The 24,608-nt window shown below is 39.2% G+C and overlaps 2 protein-coding genes across 2 annotated transcripts in view; one reads left to right on the top strand and one right to left on the bottom strand.

Annotated features, from left to right (window-relative positions):
• gpr39 (G protein-coupled receptor 39) lies at positions 1–23,647 on the top strand. Its single transcript, XM_061089268.1, has 3 exons — positions 1–66; positions 168–1,097; positions 19,307–23,647. Exons 2-3 carry the CDS (start codon positions 314–316, stop codon positions 19,810–19,812), a joined length of 1,290 nt encoding a protein of 429 aa, XP_060945251.1. The 5' UTR covers positions 1–66; positions 168–313; the 3' UTR covers positions 19,813–23,647.
• Positions 22,063–24,608, bottom strand: part of LOC133021300 (ly6/PLAUR domain-containing protein 1-like) — a 15,795-nt gene continuing 13,249 nt past the window's right edge. Inside the window, exon 3 of the mRNA XM_061088077.1 lies at positions 22,063–22,301. Coding sequence (XP_060944060.1) covers positions 22,063–22,301 — 239 coding nt within the window. The remainder of the gene's footprint in view (positions 22,302–24,608) is intronic.

The raw sequence follows: 24,608 nt of genomic DNA, 5'->3' as shown, positions 1-24,608 counted from the left end.
TGTGGGAGTTGAATGTTGACTCATACTTTGCTCAGACTGAGATGAAACCGCCAGACTTCGAACGAGGTAGTGTTAGCCTCTTGGGGATCCGATATGACCATGCAAAATAGGAGCAGATGGACCAGGGGAAGTTTTGTATTTTTAACTGTGATAATATATACATTTAGGTGGACAAGTCTTCAGTATACACGGCTTGATTGAAGGACTGCTCACCTCTGGATCTTGGCTCTAATCGCAACGACAGCGCCCAGCAGACCTGATAAGCTAAGGGACAAAATCAATACCTGGGAAATCAGAGTTCACCACTTGAACCATGGATGAGGAAATTGAGATAACCGATGAGAAGGACTGGAGAGAACTTGAACCAAACTACCCCGTCAAAATCTTCATGACGATCTTTTACAGCCTCATCCTAGTGACAGGTATTGTGGGTAATTCAGTCACTATCAGAGTGACACAGGTGCTGCAGCGAAATGGCTACCTGCAGAAGAATGTGACCAACCACATGGTTAGTCTGGCCTGCTCTGATTTGTTGGTGCTCCTCATAGGCATGCCTGTGGAGCTCTACTTTGCCATCTGGTTCCCATTCAGCTCCACATCGGGCAACGCTTCCTGTAAGATCTACAACTTCTTGTTCGAGGCGTGCAGCTATGCCACCATTCTAAACGTAGCCACGCTTAGCTTTGAACGCTATGTGGCTATCTGTCACCCATTTCGCTTCAAAGCCCTGGGCGGGAAACGTACCTCTGCCTTAATCACCTTTGCTTGGCTGGTGTCCGTGCTCGTGGCCCTTCCATTGCTGGTTGCCACAGGAACTCAGGGCCACATTCCTGTCCGAGAAGATACGCCCGTCCAAAATCTGACGTTCTGCACCAATCTCAGGGAGCACTGGGTGATGTACAGAGTCAGTATTTTTGGGGCGTTCATCGTCTACATGGTCGTGTTGATCTGCGTGGCCTTCATGTGCCGAGCCATGATCATGGTCCTGCAGAAGCCTATGGGTTCAATAGACGGAGAGCCCAATGGAATACAAAGAGCATCAAAGCATGAAAGTTCAAAGGTCAAGATGGCGAGGAAGCAAACCATCCTTTTTCTTGGTAAGTTGTTGTTCCTTTTTTTGTACAGTGTGAACGGTCTCGGAACTAATTTGATTTGGGATCTAAGGGCCTCTGTAAAAGTGGAAATATCTGAAATGAATTAACAGGAATGTTAGCAGATGATCCTCTTGGTGCATGGTGTGTGTGTGTCTGCGTAATGTTATTTTATTACCATCACATCCAGCCAGGGATGTTTGGAAATGTCAGACAACCTCCTCAGCTATTTACAGAGTGAAAATACCACATTGAATCTGCACCACGAGTGATGGTGATGAAGTCAAGTCCAGGCTGTGTTAAAACTGTCACTGTTCACTTAAACCTACTTACTCACTGGTGCTGAGGCTGCTTTTGTTTAGGGTGTGAACTGACAGAAACAGAGCAGATAAACCAGTTTATGATTGTTACTGCTTCTTTAGTTTTTTTGAATGATGTTTTAACCTTGATGACAAATGTGGACATATGCTTGAATCGTGCAGCTGTCCAGTCACAAAAAACACAATTTGCAGAATAATATTGTGTTGGCTTTTGGGTAGACACCCTGCACATATTAGCGGCTTTTTGGTTCACTGAACATCGGGTAACATTCAACACAAGAGGCAAGGAAAGCATAGATATTCACACCTGATATGCCCTATTGGCGATAGATAAGAGAAACACCAAAACATACAGCAGCCTTGAAGAAAAACTGGTCACAGACCGAAACACAGGAACTAAGTTCCAGAAACTGGGGAAGCAAGCTGTGTGATATGAACTTACTTTTGTACCTTATGTTGTGCTGTTCTTTTAAGCAACCAGTGCAGTACCTGTTCTAAACCTGCCTGTTTAGAATAGGCTTTTTTTCAAGTCTAGTATTCTTCAGAATTATTCCTTATCATTAGTGAGTCCTCCTGTTGTATAATATACCTTCACTCTTTTCTTTTTTCAGTTTGAATACAGAGCTTTATATAAACAGTCTATGATGCAATCAGGTTAGAAAACGTTTCATTCATTGTATCTGGTTTATCTACAGCGAGTATTTCAATGTTTTTCCTAAAATGAAACAGAATAAGCTGCATTACTGTTTGTGCGGGGTTTCTTATTATTAGTGTGAATTATTTACTGGAAAGGTGTTATATTACATGTTCAGAGGTCTGTTAAGCAAACGACACAGTGACAAGACCCAAATATACAACTTTTCATAATAACACATCTGTAATTCAGGTAGATATAAAGCACTGCTGTGACAAAACAAACATGCTTTCACTTTGTAGACAAATTGCCAAAGAGGAAGTAATTCTATTAATATTATTGCCATGACGGAGTGTGTCTGTTTCTCAGTCCGATGTGGTAAAATCAAATCAAATTATCAAATGATCTGGCTGCGATTTTGACCCACGGTTTGACCCAGTTAGCAACTTCTGCAGTTCTTAATCCAAAGTCGCAGGAGAAGACATGTTCAACTTGATCCGCAGACTGATTTCACAATGTCCCCACTGTCTGCTATAGAGCGCTGATAATTAAAATTGTATTAATATTGAATGTATCACGTATACAAATCACACCAACCTCTGCACTGCACTTCCGAGGACATTGTAATTGTGAAGCCAATAGGATGAACTGTTTGTAAGATATGCTTTCCACATACAGAGAGACAGATGTTAGTGGAATTAGTACACTAGATTGATAACAAAGTAATTTTCTCTTGTTTACAAAACACTTCTTCAAAGTTAATCAAATATATATCACTTATATTATCAGTGAATTATATTTGATATATAACGAGTGTACTGAAGTGCAAAACCCAAATGTATAGTTCCTCTCAGTGTTGCAGTGTCTTTCAGGTCAGTTTGATTTTGGACCTGTATCTGCACTGAATGCTCTTAACAACCTGGTTTGGTTGTCAAAAAAGAATTTCCACATCACTTACTGTGCACCATCTGCCCAGGAACACAGTTACCAATTAGCTAGTGGAAAAAGTGGACACTTTACCAGCCAAAGACTAAAAATGTTTTAGTCAGGAGTTGTCGGAAGGAAATTGGGGAAATCTGAAGTTTTTTGCCAACATGTTCACTAAAACAATCAAGTTCCGCTGCCTGAAAAAATGCAAAAAATATATAACACACACACTCTCACCAAAAATATGATAATGTTAATATATCCTGCATGTTCTAAAGTAGCCCTCACATTTACAGACAGACACACTCACACGCTTCAGGCAGACTGGACGATGAATTTCATTTCTGATGTAAAGCTGTTTTACAGTCTTTTCAGATTCAAAATGAGTATTGTCACAGCATTTATTCAGTACAAGGTCTGAAAAAGTGGGTAGATCCATGTACAAAAAAAAGTATTAAAAAAAAAAATATATATATATATGTAGTTCAGTAGTAAGAAGAAGCGAGAAGATTTAGACAGTATATATAATACAGTAATAATAAAATAAAATTTAATTTATTTTTACAAAAAGAGGGTTATATATATGCATTTATGAATAATGTCTGCCTCTAATCGCAGATGGGTACCTTTGCAAAAGAGAAAGGTCAGGCTGACAGGAAGAAAAAAAAGACACCTGCAGCTTTTTAATACCTTTAAACCACAGTGCATTCCAGCTGCTATCTGCAGGTGACAACCAGCTACTATTCTAGAGATTTGTCACAGATATGACATATCTGAACTGGAACCGCATAGCAGCATACAATAGTGAGATTTCTTTGTTTTGGTACAAAGGCACTGGACTCACTTCACAGATGACAGTGATTAACAATGATTTTGATCATAAATATGATGTCGATGTAATGACCTGATGTTTAATTCATGAAACCACAAACAGTCATAGTCAACTTTGGAAACAAGCATTAGTTTGAGTCGGTTGCATCATTTCTCTGCATCCCAAAGGATGCCATCGTCACACATGCTCGGTGTTTACTGATACACACACACACACATGTTTGTTCATCTGTCTTAGTGAGGACCATCATCAATGTATTTATATCAGATATCTGTACAAGTACACACACCAGTCTTTGAATAAGTCATGTATGATTTCATGTTCAGTTTAATCTTTATTTCACATCAAGTCCTACTCACAAGTGAATCACAGGCCTGGAATTCACTGTGTATATTTACAGCTCAGTCTCATATCCTCAGTTGAGCCATTTTATAACCAGTCTGTCTACTGACAGAGGCACAAGGTCAATGAAGCACATACTTGTAAGTAAATGTTACTCTTGTGTTGTTTGTAACTTTCTGTCCGTCAATACTCAAGGTTTCCAGAAGTGCATCTTGACTACAGATGCAGCAGAGAAACCTCAGCGAGTATAGTTACTTTACAGTGAATTGGCAAAACCCCAGGGTATAGTGTAATAATAATAATAATAACAATAATCATAATAATCATAATAACAATAATCATAATAATCATAATAATAATAACAAATTGTGCTTTTTTTGTTCAACTGCAGCAGTGGCTCTGGCAAAGCTTGTGAAGGCAGTTGAGGTACAGAAAAAACCTAATGCCTGTTTGCCACAATGTATGTAAAAAAAACATTTCTTATCAGAGTTAAGATCTTACCTGTTCACAGAGCATCTGACCAATAGAGAATTCATGTTCACAGAAATGGCAGAGGGACAGACAAGCAACAGAAAAACACAAAATAAACTTTTGAGCAGCTGACACAGAAATAACTAGACAGTGAACTGCAGATACCACCAATATGTCAGAGTTTGTCTCTACTGCTGTTGAGATTTTCGATCTTACATCTTTGTGCAATACTTGGGAAGTCATTTTTGGTCCTATGCAAGGTGAACCATTTTGAGGCATTTTTGATGTGACGGTCCCTTTTGAGCCTAGCCTCCCAATAGAAGAGGCACAAATTAACACTAACATCTACACCTCAACTCCTATTCATTCTCAGTACCTGCTGGCCCACCAAGACCTTCTAATGAACTTTTGCATGTGACTGCGGAACTTCACAGATTGAATCTCTTAGATGAACTGATAACCCAATTCAAGGGTAGTCCATGATAAGCTGCTCTTTGAAATACGGCTTATGAAATTGTTGCAGATGTGGATGGTGTGTCCAGGGACCTTTATTCTGCCTTCTGGACAGAATTTTTAGACTGTGCAGCAATGGTTGCAGAAGTGATGGTGCCATCGCTATCCCAAAAATGGCAAGAGGAAGAATGGAGATCTGTTGGTTGAATATTGGTCAAGGGATTTAAGGACCATTGATATTTTCCTTCTCGGCTCACTCACGCCTCCCTGATGACTTCATGATGTTGTATCAAAGTCAGCCTAAGCAGGATCTCTTGTCGACTGCTTTGCAAGAGGCTCTAGTTGGTGATGATTAAGATTAGTTTCTTGATCATATAGATCGCATGGGATTAAGAACAGTTTCAACACAAGAAAACTTGAAAGCTGTGATTCTCCAAGTGGCCCACAAGCAAATAATCAAGCAACCAAAATATGCACTGGTAACATCGCAGCAGTCGCAGCAGCAACTATCAGGAACTTCTTCCCCAGTGTGCTGGAAATGATGACATAGAAAACGTTACTATCCACCAACTTCTATACAATGGACATTGCATAGGAGTGCCTCTCTCACACTCACTCACACTTTTCCCTTTCTTGTTTAATTTTTTCCGCGGTTCTAGCCTTATCAGGACCGACAATCAAAATTAAAACAGCGTGAATGTGAGACAGAGATAAAAAGAGGAAGATTTGGTCATTAGCTCAGAAGGTGTATTATGAGCTCAGGGTGATTTCTCCTTCATGACTAGTATTTTCTGTATAATCAAGAAAGTCATCACCTCACTTAATCTGTTTGTGACAAATGGTTGATGAACAGTCTGTTAATGCACTTGAAGGACTACATCAAAATTGTTTACTGCCTTTGTGTATTTTTTTCATCTAAATATACCAGCTCAGTTCAGTTTTGTAGACAATTGAAAGTCTTGAACTGGTACAAAAGACATCATCCTCTAAACATGTTTATTAAATGTTGTTGGCAGGAAGTCTTTTGTGCATTTAGTTGTGTTAAGGTGTCCAAGATTTTACACTGAAGTAGAGTCAAATATTTTTAAGTGTTACTATTGCAAAAATTTGAAATGCCTGAGAAGCCTGGCCTTTTCCATTCTAGTACTTTCAAATTTCTTGCCTTAATTTAAAAATGTTTTCATTAACTTTACAGTGGTATTGCTGACACTTTACAGAGTATCTCTTGGACACATTGAGTTCCACTGATTCCTACTTTAAAAGCAGTGGCTGATGTTGTACACACATCATTCAGTTATCTCTCAAGTGGCCGAGGGTCTTGCCTGCGTCGGCTTTACCTTGAGACAACTCAAATCTTGGTTGGGCTCTGCAACTATAGAGAGTAATTAAAAGCAGAGAACATTCTTATTAAGTCGCCAGCACATCACGTCTAGGACAGAAGGTTAATTGCTTTAGATTACTTTCAGTCACTGTGACACAGCTTTTGTGAATTGAATATTAATTGTGTTTGGCTGCCTTCATCCTTTGGCCTGTAACCTATAACTCTTTCAACCCATTTCAGATAGGAGCAATCACCAAGGCTGAAGAGAAAGAAAGAAGGAAGGGGTTCTCAAATGCTTAAGAAAATGAATGAACCGCAAACGCTGTTGTTATTTGTCAACACTTTGATTCAAGAAGTGTGTTGAGTAAACTCCTCAGCTTTATTTAAAAATCGTTTGTGTTAGACCTAAGTTATTTGACATTTTCAAGGTGGATTTCTGATATTCATACTCGGACAAAATAAATGCGTCTCAATCTGCATAAAGTACATTTCAAAAACAATTCACAGAAAAATGTTATTGACATAAACTGTCAACAGCAGAGAAAAACTTGATGATCTAGTCCTGTATTCATTGTGATCTTTGCCTGAAGTAAATTTCTTGAGAAATAAAACATCTTTAATGGGCTGTTCCTCTAAGCTTCATCTTTTCCAACTGAGGCTGAAGTGGAAATCAATAGAAAGAGCTCAATAAATAAGAGCAACTAAGAACCAAGACAGGCTTTAAAGGTAGGGTTGTTTCTAAAACACTTTTTTATCTTATTTGTTGAAATCCCCTTCCCGTCCCAATGGCCATCGATATCAAATAAAGTCTCCCAAAAGCCATGAAAGAAAGCCTGTGTCTGTGGCCCTCACAGGACTGTAATAAACGCAACCAATTATTGCATTTGGACCGAATTAAGTGATTGGCTGGCAAACTGGTCTGTCACAAACTCTACATACCTGCCTGTCTGCACTCACACTCCCGGTGCTTTTACTGCATATGACTATCTTATACCGAGTCTTCACAAGCTGGAGAGACATACACCGCTGTAGCGGAGGCGATAGCCAGAAGTTAGCAAGCAACTCACAGCCAAGTCGCCTTTTTATAGCGGTGTGTGTTCAAGTAGCGTGGATGCTGGGTTGGGCTGTATCGCTTACATTTTTTCAGAGTTGGAAAGATTTTTTTTTAGGATTACCAACGAGGACACTCTTTAACCGAAATTGAGTAAGTGAGATTCTTTATCAGAAATAACCTTGTTTATCATGTGTGATAAAATCCCCAAAAAGACATGAAGGGGGGAATTCCTGGATTGTAAAACCCTCTCATAATGCTGGTATGCTATTAGCATGCTGGAACGAATCTTTTTTTTTTAAAAAGGCCAAAATAAAGTCGCAAAAAAATGCAGAAATTCTAGAAGACAGAACCTTTTGCAACATGACAAGAACAGAGATGGAATTGCATGGAAAAGGTAAATCAAGCCAAATATTACTAGAATGACAATAAAGCACTTTCCCCAAGCAATCCTACACATGGTTGTATAGTTGTTATGTCTGAAGACCTCATTGAATTGTCGGCGCTATTCTCTAAAAAATTACCACCATTGAAAAAAGCATTATTTTAAATGTTCAAAGAGTGAGAAAAATGGATCTGCCCCTTAATTTGCATTGGCACATAGATTTAAAAGTATCTTCCCATGCCAATGTGCAAGCCCTCCACCAAGTTCAGTGTTTTGTAGTTTTTGTGTTGTCCTGCTTAAAAATAAAAATACAAACAAGCAAATAGACAAACATACACTGTGAAAATATAAACTCCTTGGTGGAGCTAATAAACGGGTGGCATCTAAGAGAAGAAGAGAATCTCAGTGAGCCTTTAATATTTTTCCTGGTCTTTTATTGTGGTACCCTCTGCCATCAGCCTCTTTCCAACAATTTGCCAGACCTGGTCCTTAGCTCAGAAACTGCTGTGACAGCCTAAGTGCTTCTCAAGAACCTCTCTCCTTCTGATTGATGAGTTCTCTTTATAGTGTTTGACTACAGATTCTGATTCACTGTCGGCCTGTTTATTCTGCCTGGGTGGCGTCTTCCAAACCTCTTTACCGTCAAATATAAAACACACATCTGGGAGGATTTGTTGAGGCTCTGTGGGCAGGATGATGAATGTGCCTCTTCATTCCCTCTCTCGAGCCCTCCATTATCTCCCAGCATCTACTCCACAATGAGTGACAGCTGAATAGTTCAGCAATAAGCTCCAGAGCCCTTTGGCCCCTTGGCAGTCAACATAGCTAAAGGCAAGTCTCCATGTGAGTGGCAGTCTGCGCTCACCGAACCGCCTGGGAGGCATCCTGCTGTTGGCTGAGCAAGTGACTTGCAGTGCTCGGAGGGGAAATCACAACTTATACTGTGAGGGTATCAACTCATACACCATAATACTCTCTGATACACATCAGCATGCCTCCACTTGGCCCTAACTGCAAACAGACGTTTGGATGATGTGATCAGTTTTTAGCCACTGAAAGAAGCTGTTCAGAAAACGTTCACTTATTGTCACCTTACAATAGTGTGAATAGTTGCTGTCAACATAACTTCTCTTGAGACTGACCACCTACTTTGGTCTCCACAAATCACAACATGTTTATCAGAGTTTTATGACTGAAAACAGTTTCCTGACTTGAATGGAAACAAGGTTTATGACAATGGTGATGCAGAATGAAAGAACTGGGACAAAAACGCATGTCTGGTGAGACGCAGCGCTTCAAGGAGCTGTCCCTCAGTCAAAACCAGCTGCTATATTGTCCAGTAAGAAACTAAATGCAGGAGATGAGAGTAGAGGCTGCAGTGACCTGTGAGGTAATGATGACTCATACCCCCATGTCATTATCATTAAGGGATAAATTTGTAATTTTTTTTCATGCTGTGGTAACAATATCTACATGATGAAGGATGATGCTGCTAGCCCAGGAGTATACATTCATAAATGCATACTTATATATGTATATGCGGTTATCCATTTATTTAGTTCCAATTTATCACTGGATTTGACATTAATGACTAACTGAGTGTCCTTTTTAAAAACAATAACAACTTCTTCAATGATGTAGCTCATACTAAGATAAGATGAGATAAATCACTTAAGATAACAGGACTATACGAGGGGTTTCACTCAGTGGTAACAGAGAATCACTCCGCTACTCAAACTTTAGCAGCTTTAAAAGTCTGAAGCAGAGATTGACCATCCATCATATTCCTTTTATTGGAAAGTATGCTTGCTTAATTTGGGGAGGGAGATAGATGAGTAAGACCACTCACATGTAAATTTGTATAATCTCTAGGTATAAAATCAGAAAACAGAGAAGCATGTAACAAAATATCTGAAGCTAACTGATATGTCCTGTGTACAAAAAAATTCAATTCACCTTTTCTATTGGAGGTTATGTGTTATACTATTTATTTGCAGGGAGCAGTAACTTCCCGGAGTCTCTGTGATCCCCTGTTATTTCAGTGTAAAAAGATGGTAACAGTTGAATTAATTTTTATATACTCACTGTAATTTGTACGTTTTGACCTTTATACTAACTGTTTAAACTTATGAGGCTATATTGCTGTGTCATAACTAATTCAGAATGTAGGTATTATCCAAATGTTTTCACTTTATCAAGTTAACACAATCTGTCACCACTTTGACAAACAGGCTTTTAGATGTAAGAGGTTAGTTAATATTGCCCAGCAGCACCACTGCTTATTAATAGACTGAACAGAAAAGAACAGCCACAGCTGGATAGCAATCCGTAAACACCAGATCACAACCAGAGGGGGTCTGGGCCACATGTGTACACATTATTTTAGCAGTGTGACAGGAATATGGTCCTGTCACATTGAAGGACTGCCTACTGTTGAGATATCTATGCTTTACCTGTATCCTATGAATAATATCAGCTGTATAGTCCATATAATCAATAGTGCATAATAAAAAGTATAAACGACAACTGTAACCTGTGTAACTGAACAACATGTATATGGTAGTTGGTTCTTCAAACACACTGTGTGCCAGAGAGCGACAAAACAGGAACCAGCCATTGCAACTGACTGGTAACCAAGCACACGAACATGTGTCAATCTGATAATAAAATACAGTTTGGGTAATGTGATTATATCAAATGTCATTTGCTTGCGCGCTCATATTCTCTGCATTGACACACACACATATAGGATGGGGAATAAACTTATGTGACCTAAAGAATCGCTCAACAGGGCAGAAGCCTGCGTTATCTAGGCAAATGTCAAACTGCTATTACTTGCATAGATGAGTGGTTTCCATTAAAGGTTTTCACTCCGCTAGCAGGTATTCAAATGCTTTGTATCTACACAGAAAAGACGTTGTTGAACTTTCATTCCGGGGTTTGCATGTAGGTAGCGTTCCCACATCTCAAACACCCATTGTAGGACTCAAACCTTCCCACCTCTGAGGTGCACGTCTTCTATTGGACTCAAACCTTTCCTCATGCCAAATGTACTTCTCCCATCTCAGGCCACACCCAGTTTCTCTCTATATAATGTGTTGTAATTTGTCACTCTGGGCTTCTTCAGACATGATCCAGAGAACCTGGTGACGTGTCCGGCAGAACCCCAGAGACATTGTAAGTATTGTTCTTATACAATACATTTATTACTGTGAAACTTTTGAACATGGAACTTGTCTAAATTATTAACCTTTCCCATTTGAACCTCGAATTCATGAACACGACGCTGTCCAGTCCAGACGGGACCGGGCTCGACACTACTCAACTGATATCTTCAGTGTAAGCAGAATACGTACACATACCAGTGCCAGAGGCCTCATTTAAACTGTAGCAACAGGCAACAACAACAACAACAGAAGCAATTTGCTCTGCCTTGAATGTGTTGTCTGTGTTTTATGATTTCTTCTTCTTCTCCTTGCTGCTTCCTACCTTGCACTACATCTTTGCTAGCCAAATGATGTGCGTGTTTATCTGCCTATAGGGCAGGGAAGGGAGAAACAATCGGAGATCCGGTCATAAGACACATGTTGAGTCGCATATTAATGCCAGGTGTGAACGCACACTCAGAGCTGTGTTCTTGATATCAGATCATACAAACTAAATGTTAATACCAAGTATGTTCGGGGCCATAAATCAGAAGTAGTGAGCAGGAGATGACTACAGCTGATTTTAGCTGCTTGTTCAGATGACCCCACTTTTGACAACAGAATCTTTGATGAGAAAAATGTGCACTTCCTAGGAGGTTAGAAGGCACCGTATCGTTGTAAATGGATACAGATATAACAAATAAGGCTGCACCAAGGCAGCAGCAAATCCAACCATGGTAAATCTTTAATGTACCTTCCTGGAGATCAGTGCTTGGGATTGTATTTGTGCTGATAGCAGGTCAATGTGTGACAGAGGATTAAAATAATACGCATTCATTCAGTGTCTTTTCAGCCAGGACTGTGAATGTCACTTTCAGTTGGATCGAAATGTAAACTAAGCTACATACCATCTGTCATTTAGTTATGGAGCTGTTACAAAAAAAAGCACACTCAAACATATAGTTTCTTTCGACATCATTGAATTTTCAGGAAATGCATTTTTCAAGAGACAAAGGTGATGCTTATAACCTGACTGCTGTTCTTATTTCTTCTTTTCTTTTATCTCTTATCCTTCCATATATGGATAACAGCACATTTAAGATGGCTAAATTGTTCAATTGTTTCAGTGTTATAGCATAAAGCAGAGAGGTAACACTGCTCCGCGCTGAACAATGAAGAAAGAAAAAAAGACCATTCCCCAAAGTCAGCAACTGTGCCCTTGCCAAGTAGTTTTTTCACAGTTGATTGGTTTCATTGTGGACATTGTGTTCAGCGAGGACTTTGTTACTCTGCTCACCCAATAATTGAATTACTGTTATGACACCTCCATTTAATTGGGATAAGACCAACATCTGCCTATGTCTTGATTCCTCCGCAGCATTGGTGTGATTTATGCAGACTTGTATGAGATGAGGTGATTGGGAATGTGGTGTTTTATTTAAATTCATAGAAAGTAATGCAATTCGGTGAAGTGTCATTGAGAACAGAATAACTTCCTGCAGCCCTTGGAACTGGTGTCCAGAACACTTTCCTGATTCATCTCGCACCTATCCTGTGTTTCGCCTCAGAAGTAATGTTTTTTGAGTTTGGTGAATCATTGAGAACAATTTAAGAACCATCCCCACATTGTTAACATATAGGCCTAACTCAAATGTCACAATGTACACACACGGCCCTTGTGTCCGCACAATTGACTCCAAACTTTGTTTATCATTTACACATGAACAACACAGCTGGAGATTCTCCACTCAGACGTGTTCACAACGACACGGAAGTCTCCTCCATCTTCAGGCGAGGGGTGGAGCAGCAGGCAGAGGCAGGGCGTAACGTATTCATTCTGCTGCAGAGGTCCTGTGCTTTTGTTTCCAGCACGTCGACACCGGCATCTGTGGTTATCACTAAATATTTGTTTTCAAAATGTTAGTACATAAACTCCATAAATAAGTATACCAACCAATCAAACAGAAAATGGGATCCACTATATATAAAGAATGAGAAACAAGCCTCACATGTTATCTCTACTATCAGTTAGCTATGTGAAAGTGAACAAATAAAGTGTTGAGACACGACAGAGACATGTAAACAGTGAGTTCAACAGGTTAGCTGAAGCTATCTAGAAAAATGTGTGTTTTCCATTGTGTATGTTAGCGTGGTAGCTCACATGCTCAGACTCTAACTGAACTCAGAACTGCTTTCTAGTGTTGTTCTCTCTCCTTGAGGATCTGTGTACATTTTTGCCCAATTTGAAAAATATTCTGCAGTCTGATCTTTGCCTCGGTGAGAGCTTCCAACAGCAGTGTTCAGTCACCTCTTTTCAATATTGACTTTGCATGGAATCATGCCTCAAGCATATGAACATCCTAATAACATCACTGTAAGTGATAGGTCTCTGCTGATTCATTCAACACCTATGAACTATTGTTGATTTGGATACAGGGCAGACATTGAGCCCTGAGCAGCCACAGCCTAACATTAGATTAGCACATGTGAGAGTACTAGTGCAAAGTGCAAAGGGTGTTACTATTAGCACATAATTTACGACACAGTCAATAAATACTCTATCAGCTAAGGCTAAGATTATGACCTCAACTTCCAGAGTACCTTCACTTAGAAATTATATTCTCTCTGTTTAACATTTAATTATTGTATCATTAAACTTTTCAGGACTGTATCATTTGTCAGAGCAATGCCGCACCATATTGAGAACTTGTACACAACAGACAAGGCAGGTAGAAATAATGACCAAAATTAGGCCCAAAACTACCACCAGCAGCTGTTTAACAAATCCTTTACTGGCCCAACAACAAACTTGAGAAACTACCCCATCATCAGACTGACTATGTCATTGTCTGTCTTCTGTGTAAGTTCAAGGTCTATTTGTACGCACTGTCACAGGCTTTGTAAATGTTTGCAGTCATCACAAGTTGCTTATTATTCAAAGGATAGACTCTCAATATAACTTCATCCAATGTTTGAGAAGAGAATCTAACTAGATCAATAAGTCAGCTGCTAGATTATTTACTCATCTCATTGCTCTGCATGAGATAGATTTTCTCTTTTTACCCCTTTTCATTCATGGAGCAATTTTGTTATTATTTATAGATTTATTTCAGCTTCGGTCTTCAGTTCTGTTATGTTCATGCACACAAAAAGATAAATCCATTGACACTAAATACCTTACATTCAAATAAAGACAATTCTATAGTCTTTGTACAGAGGTCATCACTGATTTTCATCACAGTAAATCTCATACTGTTTTAGGCTTAGATAAACAGCTTCTGAGAGTGAAAATGATCCTGAATCATGCAACAAATATGTGAAGCTGGTTGCACTCCTAAACTTTCTCCTGATCTTGAAAATCTGAATTTCATCACACATTGATCGTCTCCGTCATGCTTTTGATTTGGTAATTTTGTAGATCTCACATATGCTTAAAGCAATATACAATCTAGATGGTCATACAGAACTTGCAGCCACTGACGAGATTCAGTCTTGATATTCTTAGGAATTATTTCAATACTCTTGTTATTCCAGTTGAATTAACATAGGCGTTTCCACTCATAGAAGTTATCACCATCAATGATGTGGTGATGCCCTCTTTTTGAAAAGTTCCTCAATGAGTTATGTCATTTTCAAAAGCCCTGCATTCATGTGCAGGTTTATACAGTCTATAGCAGTGAAGTTGTGTGGTACTTCTGGAGCAGACACTTCTTTGTTCTTAGTGAAGGAGGTAAACATGCTGCAACAGCTGCAAACTTTTCAGACTATTCATCAGAATCTCTCTGCTCGTGCTGTTGAATATCGATGAAATTCAGATTTGAAACCCAGACTTTTCAGTGGCCAAGATTTACTAGTTTCCATTTTATGGCGGTATTTTGGTGGTCAGCCTTTTCAGTAAAAAAAACAACAGAAAAAGCAAACAGAAAATGCCTCTATGCTGCTCCTGTGGTGTCATCCAGGTGTCCATTTGAAGAAGTGGTCTCCACTTACAGTACTTCAATCGTTTTGGATTTGGCTCCAATGCTATTTACCCCTTAAACTGGTGTAAGTGTTTTGTGGACTCGAACACTTCATCCACTCCTCCATCAGCATAGTTGTGAGTAGAAAATGACTGCATTTTCGTTTTGAATGAAAATTCACTCATATGCCAAATCATGTATCTAAAACCTCCAATTCTTTTATTTAAAAAAAAGTGAACCCTCACTTACAGTTTGCCTCAGGTTTGGTTAGATTTTGACCGCCAGGTTTTGTGTTGCCCCATATGGGTCGACCTCGACACTCACTGATAGCTCTTCTTTCTAGAGATAGACTGAAGGTATGTATTAAGAATTACGATGAGAGATGCCCATTTTCCTTCTAAGTCTTGCCCCTTGTGACATTTATCTTCAAAATATTGAAAATTAATTAAGACAGCAACACACTTGATGCAACCTTTGCACCTAATGTTTTTCTTTATTAAAATGAAGGTAAAACCATCACATTGGATTTTTATGATTTATGTTTTGAACAGAGCAACCATCTGACTGAATTTGTCACAAAGTTATTGGACCAGGTTCAATGTTTTTCGCTCAATGCATCATTCAGACAACAAATAAAAACAATAAACTGACACAAAAAGTAAACGACCTCTGAACCCTAATAATCATCAACATCAACAACATGTGAGTGGTTCAAATATCCTTAATGCCCTTTCACAACTTCAGCCGCATATTCTTGTCTTTGCGGTGACATAACTGAATTGTGATGACTCAGTGACAACTTTCCAGATGAACGCCCAGACTGTGATCAACGAGCAAATGTGACATTTTGCCCCCACTCCCACCCCCTTTCATACTTGATCTTGATCACACTACTACCACTTATAAAAAAGGCAGCTAATCAGTAACCTGCTGCATCATCCATCTAGGTGACATCTTTAATGGCCTATTTGAATTTTGAACTTAGTTTTAAGATACCAGTACATACTGCCAAGATAAATCACCCCCCCCCCCTCCCCCCTCCCCAGGTTTTAATGAAACTGGATCAGTGCAGTGTGTGATATTGAGTCATTTGGACAGTTGGTGTCATTTATAAAGATGGCAGGATAAAGGATTACAAGCATTCATCAAGATGCCTTCCAGCATAGTCAACCAGACTTTTTAAAATCTGCAGTCTTCCACCAACAGGGGGCAGGACAGGAGTGACACAATGATTTACATAAACAATGTCTTATATTTGGAATTCAAGATAAAATGATTAGTGTATCGACCAATTGGCACAAAAGGCAATCTGCATTTTTACAATCATAATTTTCTGCTTACTAATCTTTACATATTTCCATGTTATTATAAGAATAATATAGGTTATTTATCTAGAAAATTCAAATTTGAACATACATAAACAACAAAACTGGAGATTCAGAAGGCAGAGGCAGAACGTAACATATTAATTCTGCTGCAGATATCCTGGGTTTTTGTTTACTGCACATCGACACAGGCATTGGCCCTTATTACCAAAAGCTCTTGTGGCATCTTCCTCTGTGTCATCTAAGTATATTGCTCCACATTTTCATTCCAAATATATATATATATATATATAAAAAATTTTGTATAGCACTTTTCAAAACAAGGTTACAAAGTGCTTCACAAAAATCAATGAAAAAAATTAATCAATAAAAGGTATTCCATTCAGTTCAATTTCAAGCGACAAATCATAACATATTAAGGTTGAGACCTAAATATGGGAGAAAGGGAGAGACCGTGGCTGTGACTCATGGGGTAGAGCGGGTCGTCTTCTAATCAGAGGGTCGGTGGTTTGATCCCAGTAGTCAGAGTACATGTGATTGTGAAGTTTGTTGGTTTGATATGAAATTAAAGTGATTCATGTTTTTAAAATGCCGGTGAAATACTACAATGTGACTGTTTCGAATACAAAGCTAGATCCCACCGAAAACCCCAAAACCTTCACAAAGAGGTGGCACTGGGGCACAAGTTTTACTGGTGGAATCTGACAGGATGATCGGTTTTGCAAATTATAATAAAAGGCTCAATAACGATCTTCTGTTTATAACTTATTTCTGTGGGCTTCCGTTCTAGCTGTAAATGTCAGTGGAAAACCATGAAAGCATATAACATTTAATGAAAAGCATCGTGAAGTCTGACATTAAACAGCCTGTAATGCTTCATTAAATACTCAGCAGAGGGTCCGCTCAGAAGGGACTGGCATCCTGGTACTTGCAGGGATGTTTTCAGCCACATGATTTGGTCAGATGTCAGAAAGTTACTGAATGAAACTTTGAACATTACTTCCTATTGGATCCACAGTTGAACAGTTATGGTGGAGTTGACATTTAATGAGAGAAAATGCTGATGAGCCATTCACTTGGGATGGACCTGGTTGACCGGTAGGTGTTTGGGTCTTTGAAAATGTCATGAGTTGAATATATTCATCTTACAGACTCTGACAAAAAGAGACTCATTAAATTACCAGTGTGTTTTTTAATCATCTGTCAAACCCTCAGCGGTAAATTATGCATGACAACCCTGACTAAAGGACTTTGTTTGTCGTTGCTCATTCATATCTCTTTTGTCTCTCTTTACATTGTGCTTGCAAACTTTGATTTGACTTTGTAATTAATTTTTTTTCTGTACCAAATATGCTAGTATTTGTTTACCTACAATTAACTAACCTTGTATGCTTTATTTGTATGTCTGAAAGACACACGATATCAACTTTTGTTTTGCAAGACCAGTATTAGGTTTTGGACAATTCGGACAAATGGAAACCTTGACCTGATACTGGTGTGGGATGAAAAGTCTAAGGTTACCAAGTCATTCTGCTGGTATCGTGAACCTCAACCACATGTTTATAACTGAGGATGCTGTAATGTTAAGTACCCAAACCACGGTCTTTTAATTAACATACAAGTACAGTACCTTTTGCGGCTGAACCTAATGGAACCACGACAAGGACTTGAAGACAGATTACATTTGCCTCTTGCAAACACAACTTCCACAGTTGATTTTCTCTTCCCTTAAATGACATTTGGATAAATAATTCTCCCTGTGGTCTGGGAAGCCGTATTACAAATACTCTATCTGAGTCTGTGTTTGTCAGCAGGAAGTGGTGTCTCAAGCAAGATCATTTTGTGAGTTTTGAAAGGTTGTTTGGTCACAGTCCAATTTCCATTAAAAACACTGCAGGGAATGGATAAACACTAGATTAGAGAATGAGGATGTGTAAGTCCCTCCAAAGACTAAGCAAATGACTCAGACATGACAGATGAGATTACAACACTGGGGTTCAAGGAAAACATCCTTTGGATGTGCATTTATAAATTGAATATAAATCAGGTAGGAATAAAGTTCCAGCATTTATAATGAGCCTGATTTCAGTCAAGTCCATTTCAATCAGCCTGAGATGACGTTTGAATCATAGTGGTCTGTCAATTTAGTGATAGACAAAAGCAGTCAAGAACACATCAGTGTCCTGCAGAGGGTGCACACACGCTGGAAGTTCACACAGCAGCTTAATAAAGATTAAATTAATTTAGAGGATTACACGCCATAGTGAACTGATGCTCGATGTTAGAAGGGATAATTGATGATGTTCAAAGTTACAAGGCAAAGAGCCAACTCCCAGTTTCTGATAAGAAGATAATTTAACTAAAGCAGAACTTTGTTGTTTTGCATTTTTAAATCCTTTTTTCAACCATCCTTCCTGTTGAAGCTCTCCCCATACAAGCTGAGTTCACACAGAGGCACAATACACCATCTTATACTTTACACTGAGTGTGCATCAACAGCATGTATGATGAACCTCAATCTATTTTATACAATTTTTCAGGAATAAACTGCACCCTCAAAGGAATAGTTCAACATTTGGGGAATTAGAGAAGAGGGTTGCTACCGCCCACATACCTGTCTGTTAGAATTTTTTTGTAACTATATCATAAAGACTGGTAGCTTTAGGATAGACTAGCCACAAACTACATCAGCCTACAATTAACATAGTATTGGGTTTGTTTAATCCAAACTAGGCTTGAAAGCCTGACTCTGGTCGGGAGAAAAGTCTTTGGAGTCTCTTCCTCATGAGAGATTACTGAACAGACATCAAAGAGTTTACTGCACCTGAGCAGAAAATATTCCAACACATAATACCCCAATAATATCCTTTTGTTTTTGTATGGCTTCAGCTACACAGATATTAAGCGTTGGCTATTTACCCCAGTTTCTAGTCTTCATGCTAAGATAAGCTAATTGGCTGCCTTTTATTCCAGACTGGAATGAGACATATTGACAGGAGGTTAACTGTTGAATTTGTGCCTCTAACTTTTGTGTCTGATTTTCCCTCAGGTCTCATCGTGGGTTCTTTGACCGTGTGCTGGCTTCCCAACCAGATTCGTCGTCTCATGATGGCCTCCGTGCCCAAGTCCCACTGGACTACTTCCTTCTTCAGGAGCTACATCACACTTCACCCTGTGGCTGACTCCTTCTTCTACCTCAGCTCTGTGCTGAACCCATTCCTTTACAATCTGTCCTCCAGGCAGTTCAGGGAGGTCTTTCTTCAGGTACTGCGGTGCCACCTCACTATCGAACACGTGAACAAGCGCACCTTGAAGAACACCCATGCTGCTTCTGCGCGCTCACAGCTGCCCCTGTTGAAGTCCTTGCGTCGAAGCAGAGCAAACCACACCACGAGGGAACAAGAAAAGAACCCTCCCACTTTCACAAGCTTTCAGAAGGATAGTGACGTAGGAGATACTCATACATCAGATATTGAGACGACCGCCACTCTGACTGAGCAGTCAGCTTCAGTTCTCCAAATAAAGACAGATGAACCATCGGAGACTGAAATATAATGTGCTGTAGCCTACAATTTATTGTAACACAATGCACACTAAAAACAAACATGGTGGAAACTTCGATCTCGGTCACCAGGACACTTGTGCTGTGCCATTAGAAAGAAATAAAGAAATATTATTTATACCCAGTAAACCCAGTAGGCTACAAGGTGTTAAATCATGAATTTCAATGACAGATCGAAGTCAGCTGACTATGCGGCAATAAAAAACCTTGCATTCAACATAAAACGGTACATTTCGTATGAATTTGGTTAAAGTTAAACGCTTGTGATGTGTGGGTGCTTGTAATCTTTGCATAAATATTAAAATTGAAATCTGATGTTGAGTTCTAATTCAACTGATGTTCAAAATCTCATGTAACAATAACAACACTCGTGAAAACACACTCACAAGCATAAATAGCACAAATACATGTTGCTTTCCTGTCGATTGCAGAGGGTGGAACTGCAATTGTGTGGTGATGCAAGACTGGCCCCAAAAACACAGTTTACTTTACCCATTCACGAACATCCCAACATTACCCTTTATATTATCAGAATTAAGATTACAGTCCAATCAAATTAGTATTTCTGTATTTAAATGCACATAGTAAATTATTTCCTTAGAAAGTATATACCCAAATAACTTCCTGAATAATAAATTAAGGTAAATAAGGTTGATATGTAGGCTTGAAATAGTAAATAAAGGAACTGTAGAATCCTGCATGTTGTTGTCTATGCAATAGACACAACTAACAATACCACAAGTCCTTCTAATTAATTGTAGTAAATGTGTTTTCTGTCCATGCCACTTTTGGGGTCATGGCAGAAACAGATGTTGCCATTCTCCCACACAATGAGCATTATATTATTCACTTGTGATCATCTTGGAACCACATGGTATTCAGGTCTTTTAAAACGTCTGCACCATTCAAACTAAATGATGTTCCTCAACTTGATGTTGTTCCACGCTCTGACAGTTGATGGTGATTTAGAACACAAAACACAGAAATGCATCAAAAAAAGATGGGGCCTGGAAACCAGCAATTCTTATGGTTGTATGTCTATCCTATGACATCCGGAGGAGATGTGATAAGGTCTAGTGATGTGACCGGGGTAGGGGTTAAAGAGGACAGTTACACTTCCAACACATGCGATACACTTACTCTACATGCTGCCTTTAACTTTAAGGTCAGTTCAAGAGAAAGAAAAATCATGTTTAAAATCATCAAACCAACAAACATCACAATTTTCATATTTCATATTTCAAAAGCAACAGAATGTGACCATTTGATGAGTTATATGTGTACATTATGTTTTAAGTGAAGCACATCACAGTACCTTCTATCATAGAAAATAACTAAGTAAGTTATCTCAGTGGCCTTAAGTCTGGAAAGTGACTCCAGGAGTTGGTGGTTGTCCCTGGACAAATTCATTACTGTTGTGCCACCTCTAAGCAAACTTGTAATTTCAGAAATGAGAAGTGATGCCATAACATGTTGGTAGTTTGAAAAAGATGTCAGTATTTCAGCATGCCCTTGCAGCTCTATGTACAGCTCTATGTGTGAGCAGAAAGCTATTGTGGTTTCAGAACTAGCAGAGAGAAGTTTCAAAATGCAACAGAACTTAGAAATGGCTTTCACAATACAATATTCAAAATATGCTGGCTCTGTGAGGTGCTATATTCAAAGGCATATGCATCTTTATCTATCAATTACATTATGTAATGACTGCAGATTCCTGCAAATCATTTATTAATAGCATGGCTGCACATAGCATACTAAGTTCATTCATATGCTGCAAACTTGGTGATTTTTAATGGTTTTCATAAAGATAAATCATGGAGTTATTTAATCTAGAGATCGAGTGGAGAATGAGTGATGAAGCTTAATTTACTTCTTATCTTTCCTGCAATAGATCTTATTTGACCTTGCAGTGTATAAAAGACAAATGTGCATAAGCCACCTGCTGTCTGATAAATAGCTCCAGGCCCTGGGATCCACAGCACTGCTCTTTTCCTCCTCACCTTACCCAACTCCACTTGTAAGCTGTGAGGATAGAAATTTCCAGTGCTGTGGGATGTTGGAACTCTGAAGTCAAGCTGCGACAAAAAGCAGGGAAGAAAGAACACAAATACTGTACAAAGCTTCAACATGCCTCATAGAATAAACATTTCAAAGCGTACATCTCAGCTTAAACAGTTCTGGTTCATATCTTGTGTATTGTCAGCAGCAGAACTTTGTTCGTTGATGGCCCATGTGAAGGTCTGTCAGCAGAGGGTGAGGGGGAGTAGGAGGATGTAGACAGAAAATACAGGGAGCAGTGGCGTGGTCAGAGTGATGGCAGCGGACTGTTGGGGGCGCCTCTTCTGGCGTGGTCCATTACACAGCGGTGTGTTACAGCAGGTGATGCACACTGAGTTGAGCTTGCTGGTACAAAACTGCTGGTAGCCAGAGGAAGCAATCAGACAAGCTCCAGATGAGGCGCAGGACTTGCGGTAGTGAGTCCCTGAAATGGACAGAAATAGATACCTTTAAGCCGAGAGAGAGAGAGAGAGAGAGAGAGAGAGAGAGAGAGAGAGAGAGAGAGAGAGAGAGAGAGAAAGTGTGTGTGTGTGTGTGTGTGTGTGTGTGTGTGTGTGTGTGTGAGAGAGAGAGAGAGAGAGAGAGAGAGAGAGAGACAATACATCTCAATATAATTGGGATGTATTATCTCATTAATGGAATTTCAGTTTAAAAAAAAATAAAACATGTTTCAAGAAAACTAGATCATAAATAACATTTCTTTATTGGGCTGATGCTCCCAAGTTAAGTCATTATTTTGAGCAGTTTTCTGGGTCTCTTAAACAGTTGATATGATACACAGTAATTGTCAGTGCAGTGTTAACATTCCATGTATAAGCATTCCATGTATGAGGGTATATAAAGCCCTATTACCTTGGAGCTAACATTGCTAACAAGCAGCAAGGTGGAATACTGCTTAAGTAGGGAGTGGAAATGAGAAGGGCCACACTGACAGTTGACCACCAGAAACATACCAGTTATTAGGTGATTATTCTTATTAGCCACTCAAGCCAAAATCGGGCAGGCAATGCCCAGAAGTTCGAGCGGGTCGTCCACTAAACAGAGGACTGACGGTTGATCCCCATTCTGCATGCAAAAGTGTCCTTTGGCAAGATACTGAACCCCTAATTGCTCATGATGGCTGTGCTGGCAGTGTGTGAGAGATAGGGAAAGTGCTGCACGTGTAGATGTATTGTATGAATGTGTGTGTAAATGGGTGGTAAAACTGTTCTGTGGAGAGCTTTGAGTTGTCATTAAGACTATAGCTCTATTTAAATATAGACCATTGACTATTTGTCGAGGAGGAGGAGGCCGCAGCATGAAGCATGTCCCTCCACAGTTGCCAAAGCTTGCTCATTGTTGGAACTGTTGGGTTTCACTTTCATATTGTATGGTCTCTGATGTATTATGTAAAACGCCTTGAGGTCATGTCTGGTGTGATTTGGTGCTATACAAATAAAATGCAACTGAAAAGTTGAATTGAAATCAACCAGCAGCAGCACTTGACCAGAAGATAAAGAATGATCCACTCTGCAGCAGATCAGCTAGCGTGGATGATGTGATTTTCTTTGATGCCCTCAATCATTCAGTCTTAAAGCCTTATCTCTCACTTTACATTTTACTGGGCACATATCATACATGCAGCCTTTAAGGTGCAGTGGTGAAAATAAACATTTCAATGTCTCTACTTGTATTTACCTATATACCATGTTGTTATATTATATATACACATTTCAACATGTTCAGCCCTTTTTGTTTTGTTCTGGTTAATAAAAATTAAACTTAATGATATTGAAAGCTGCAGTCTGATTTTCTTGGCACTACAGTTCTCTTTTCTAACTAATCAAGAATTCTCCTCCACATCCTTCCTTGACCATATTTGTTTTTCCATCAGAGTCAAGAAATCAAGGTTAGGAAATGAGATTATTTTGACTTTTCAATTGCAGCCTTTAACTTGTCATAACAGGAAAAACGCTGCATTCTATTAAGATGCCAAAAATGTAAAACACAAACACATCTAATTCCAAACAACTCGAGTGGAGACATTTGCATTGCATTTGAGTCTGTCACAACTTTGGAACATATGAAGATTTGCCTACCAATCTTTGTTTTGCCACCACAAGCAATCAAAGAAAAACACATATTTATTGTCGGTTTAACTCTTATTGTACATACATGGGGTTTGATGAGTCCATGCATACATTCCGTCCACTTGCTGCATCATAATCAGCCAGAATATCTTCAAACTCATCTGCAGGCTTTTACTACATCAGCTAGGGAGCATTACATGACCTGTCAGGATGCACTAAAATTACATTTTCCTTACGATGAAATCGGACCTGCAGATATAGATTAAGATATAGTGGACAGGCTGTCCCTACTTCTATCCACAACTGAGCCAAAGTCACATAGAATATGCAATGTGGTGAGCACAACCAATCAGTACATGCAGACGAGGTGATTTTAAACCTAACACTTTAAAGCAATTGTTTATGTACATACATTTAATCTCCTAATCCTGTCAATAATAATGACAAAATGTGATGTGCACAGAAACAGGCGCATTTTCCTGCACAGAGTTCTATACTACAGCATTTGATTATGTCTAACATGCCCTTTCCTAATTCTGTGCACTAGTTTTGTAAGTAGTGGACTGGAGTCATTTCAAGACTTGAGATACAGACGTTTTCCTTCCAGTCTTCATCGTCTCAGCTGAGAGTGTTGCATTGGATCTCAGCTGAACTCATTTCCA

The sequence above is a fragment of the Limanda limanda genome, chromosome 16 (assembly GCF_963576545.1).
Source record: "Limanda limanda chromosome 16, fLimLim1.1, whole genome shotgun sequence".
Lineage (NCBI taxonomy): Eukaryota > Metazoa > Chordata > Actinopteri > Pleuronectiformes > Pleuronectidae > Limanda > Limanda limanda.
The sequence above is the reverse complement of the archived record's forward strand: the minus strand, read 5'-3'. Positions and strand labels throughout refer to the sequence as shown.

Coding starts and splice junctions, on each gene's coding strand:
- gpr39 (XM_061089268.1), top strand. CDS start 314: ATGGATGAGGAAATTGAGATAACCGATGAGAAGGACTGGAGAGAACTT. Junction 1,098..19,306: donor GCAAACCATCCTTTTTCTTG/GTAAGTTGTTGT, acceptor ATTTTCCCTCAG/GTCTCATCGTGGGTTCTTTG.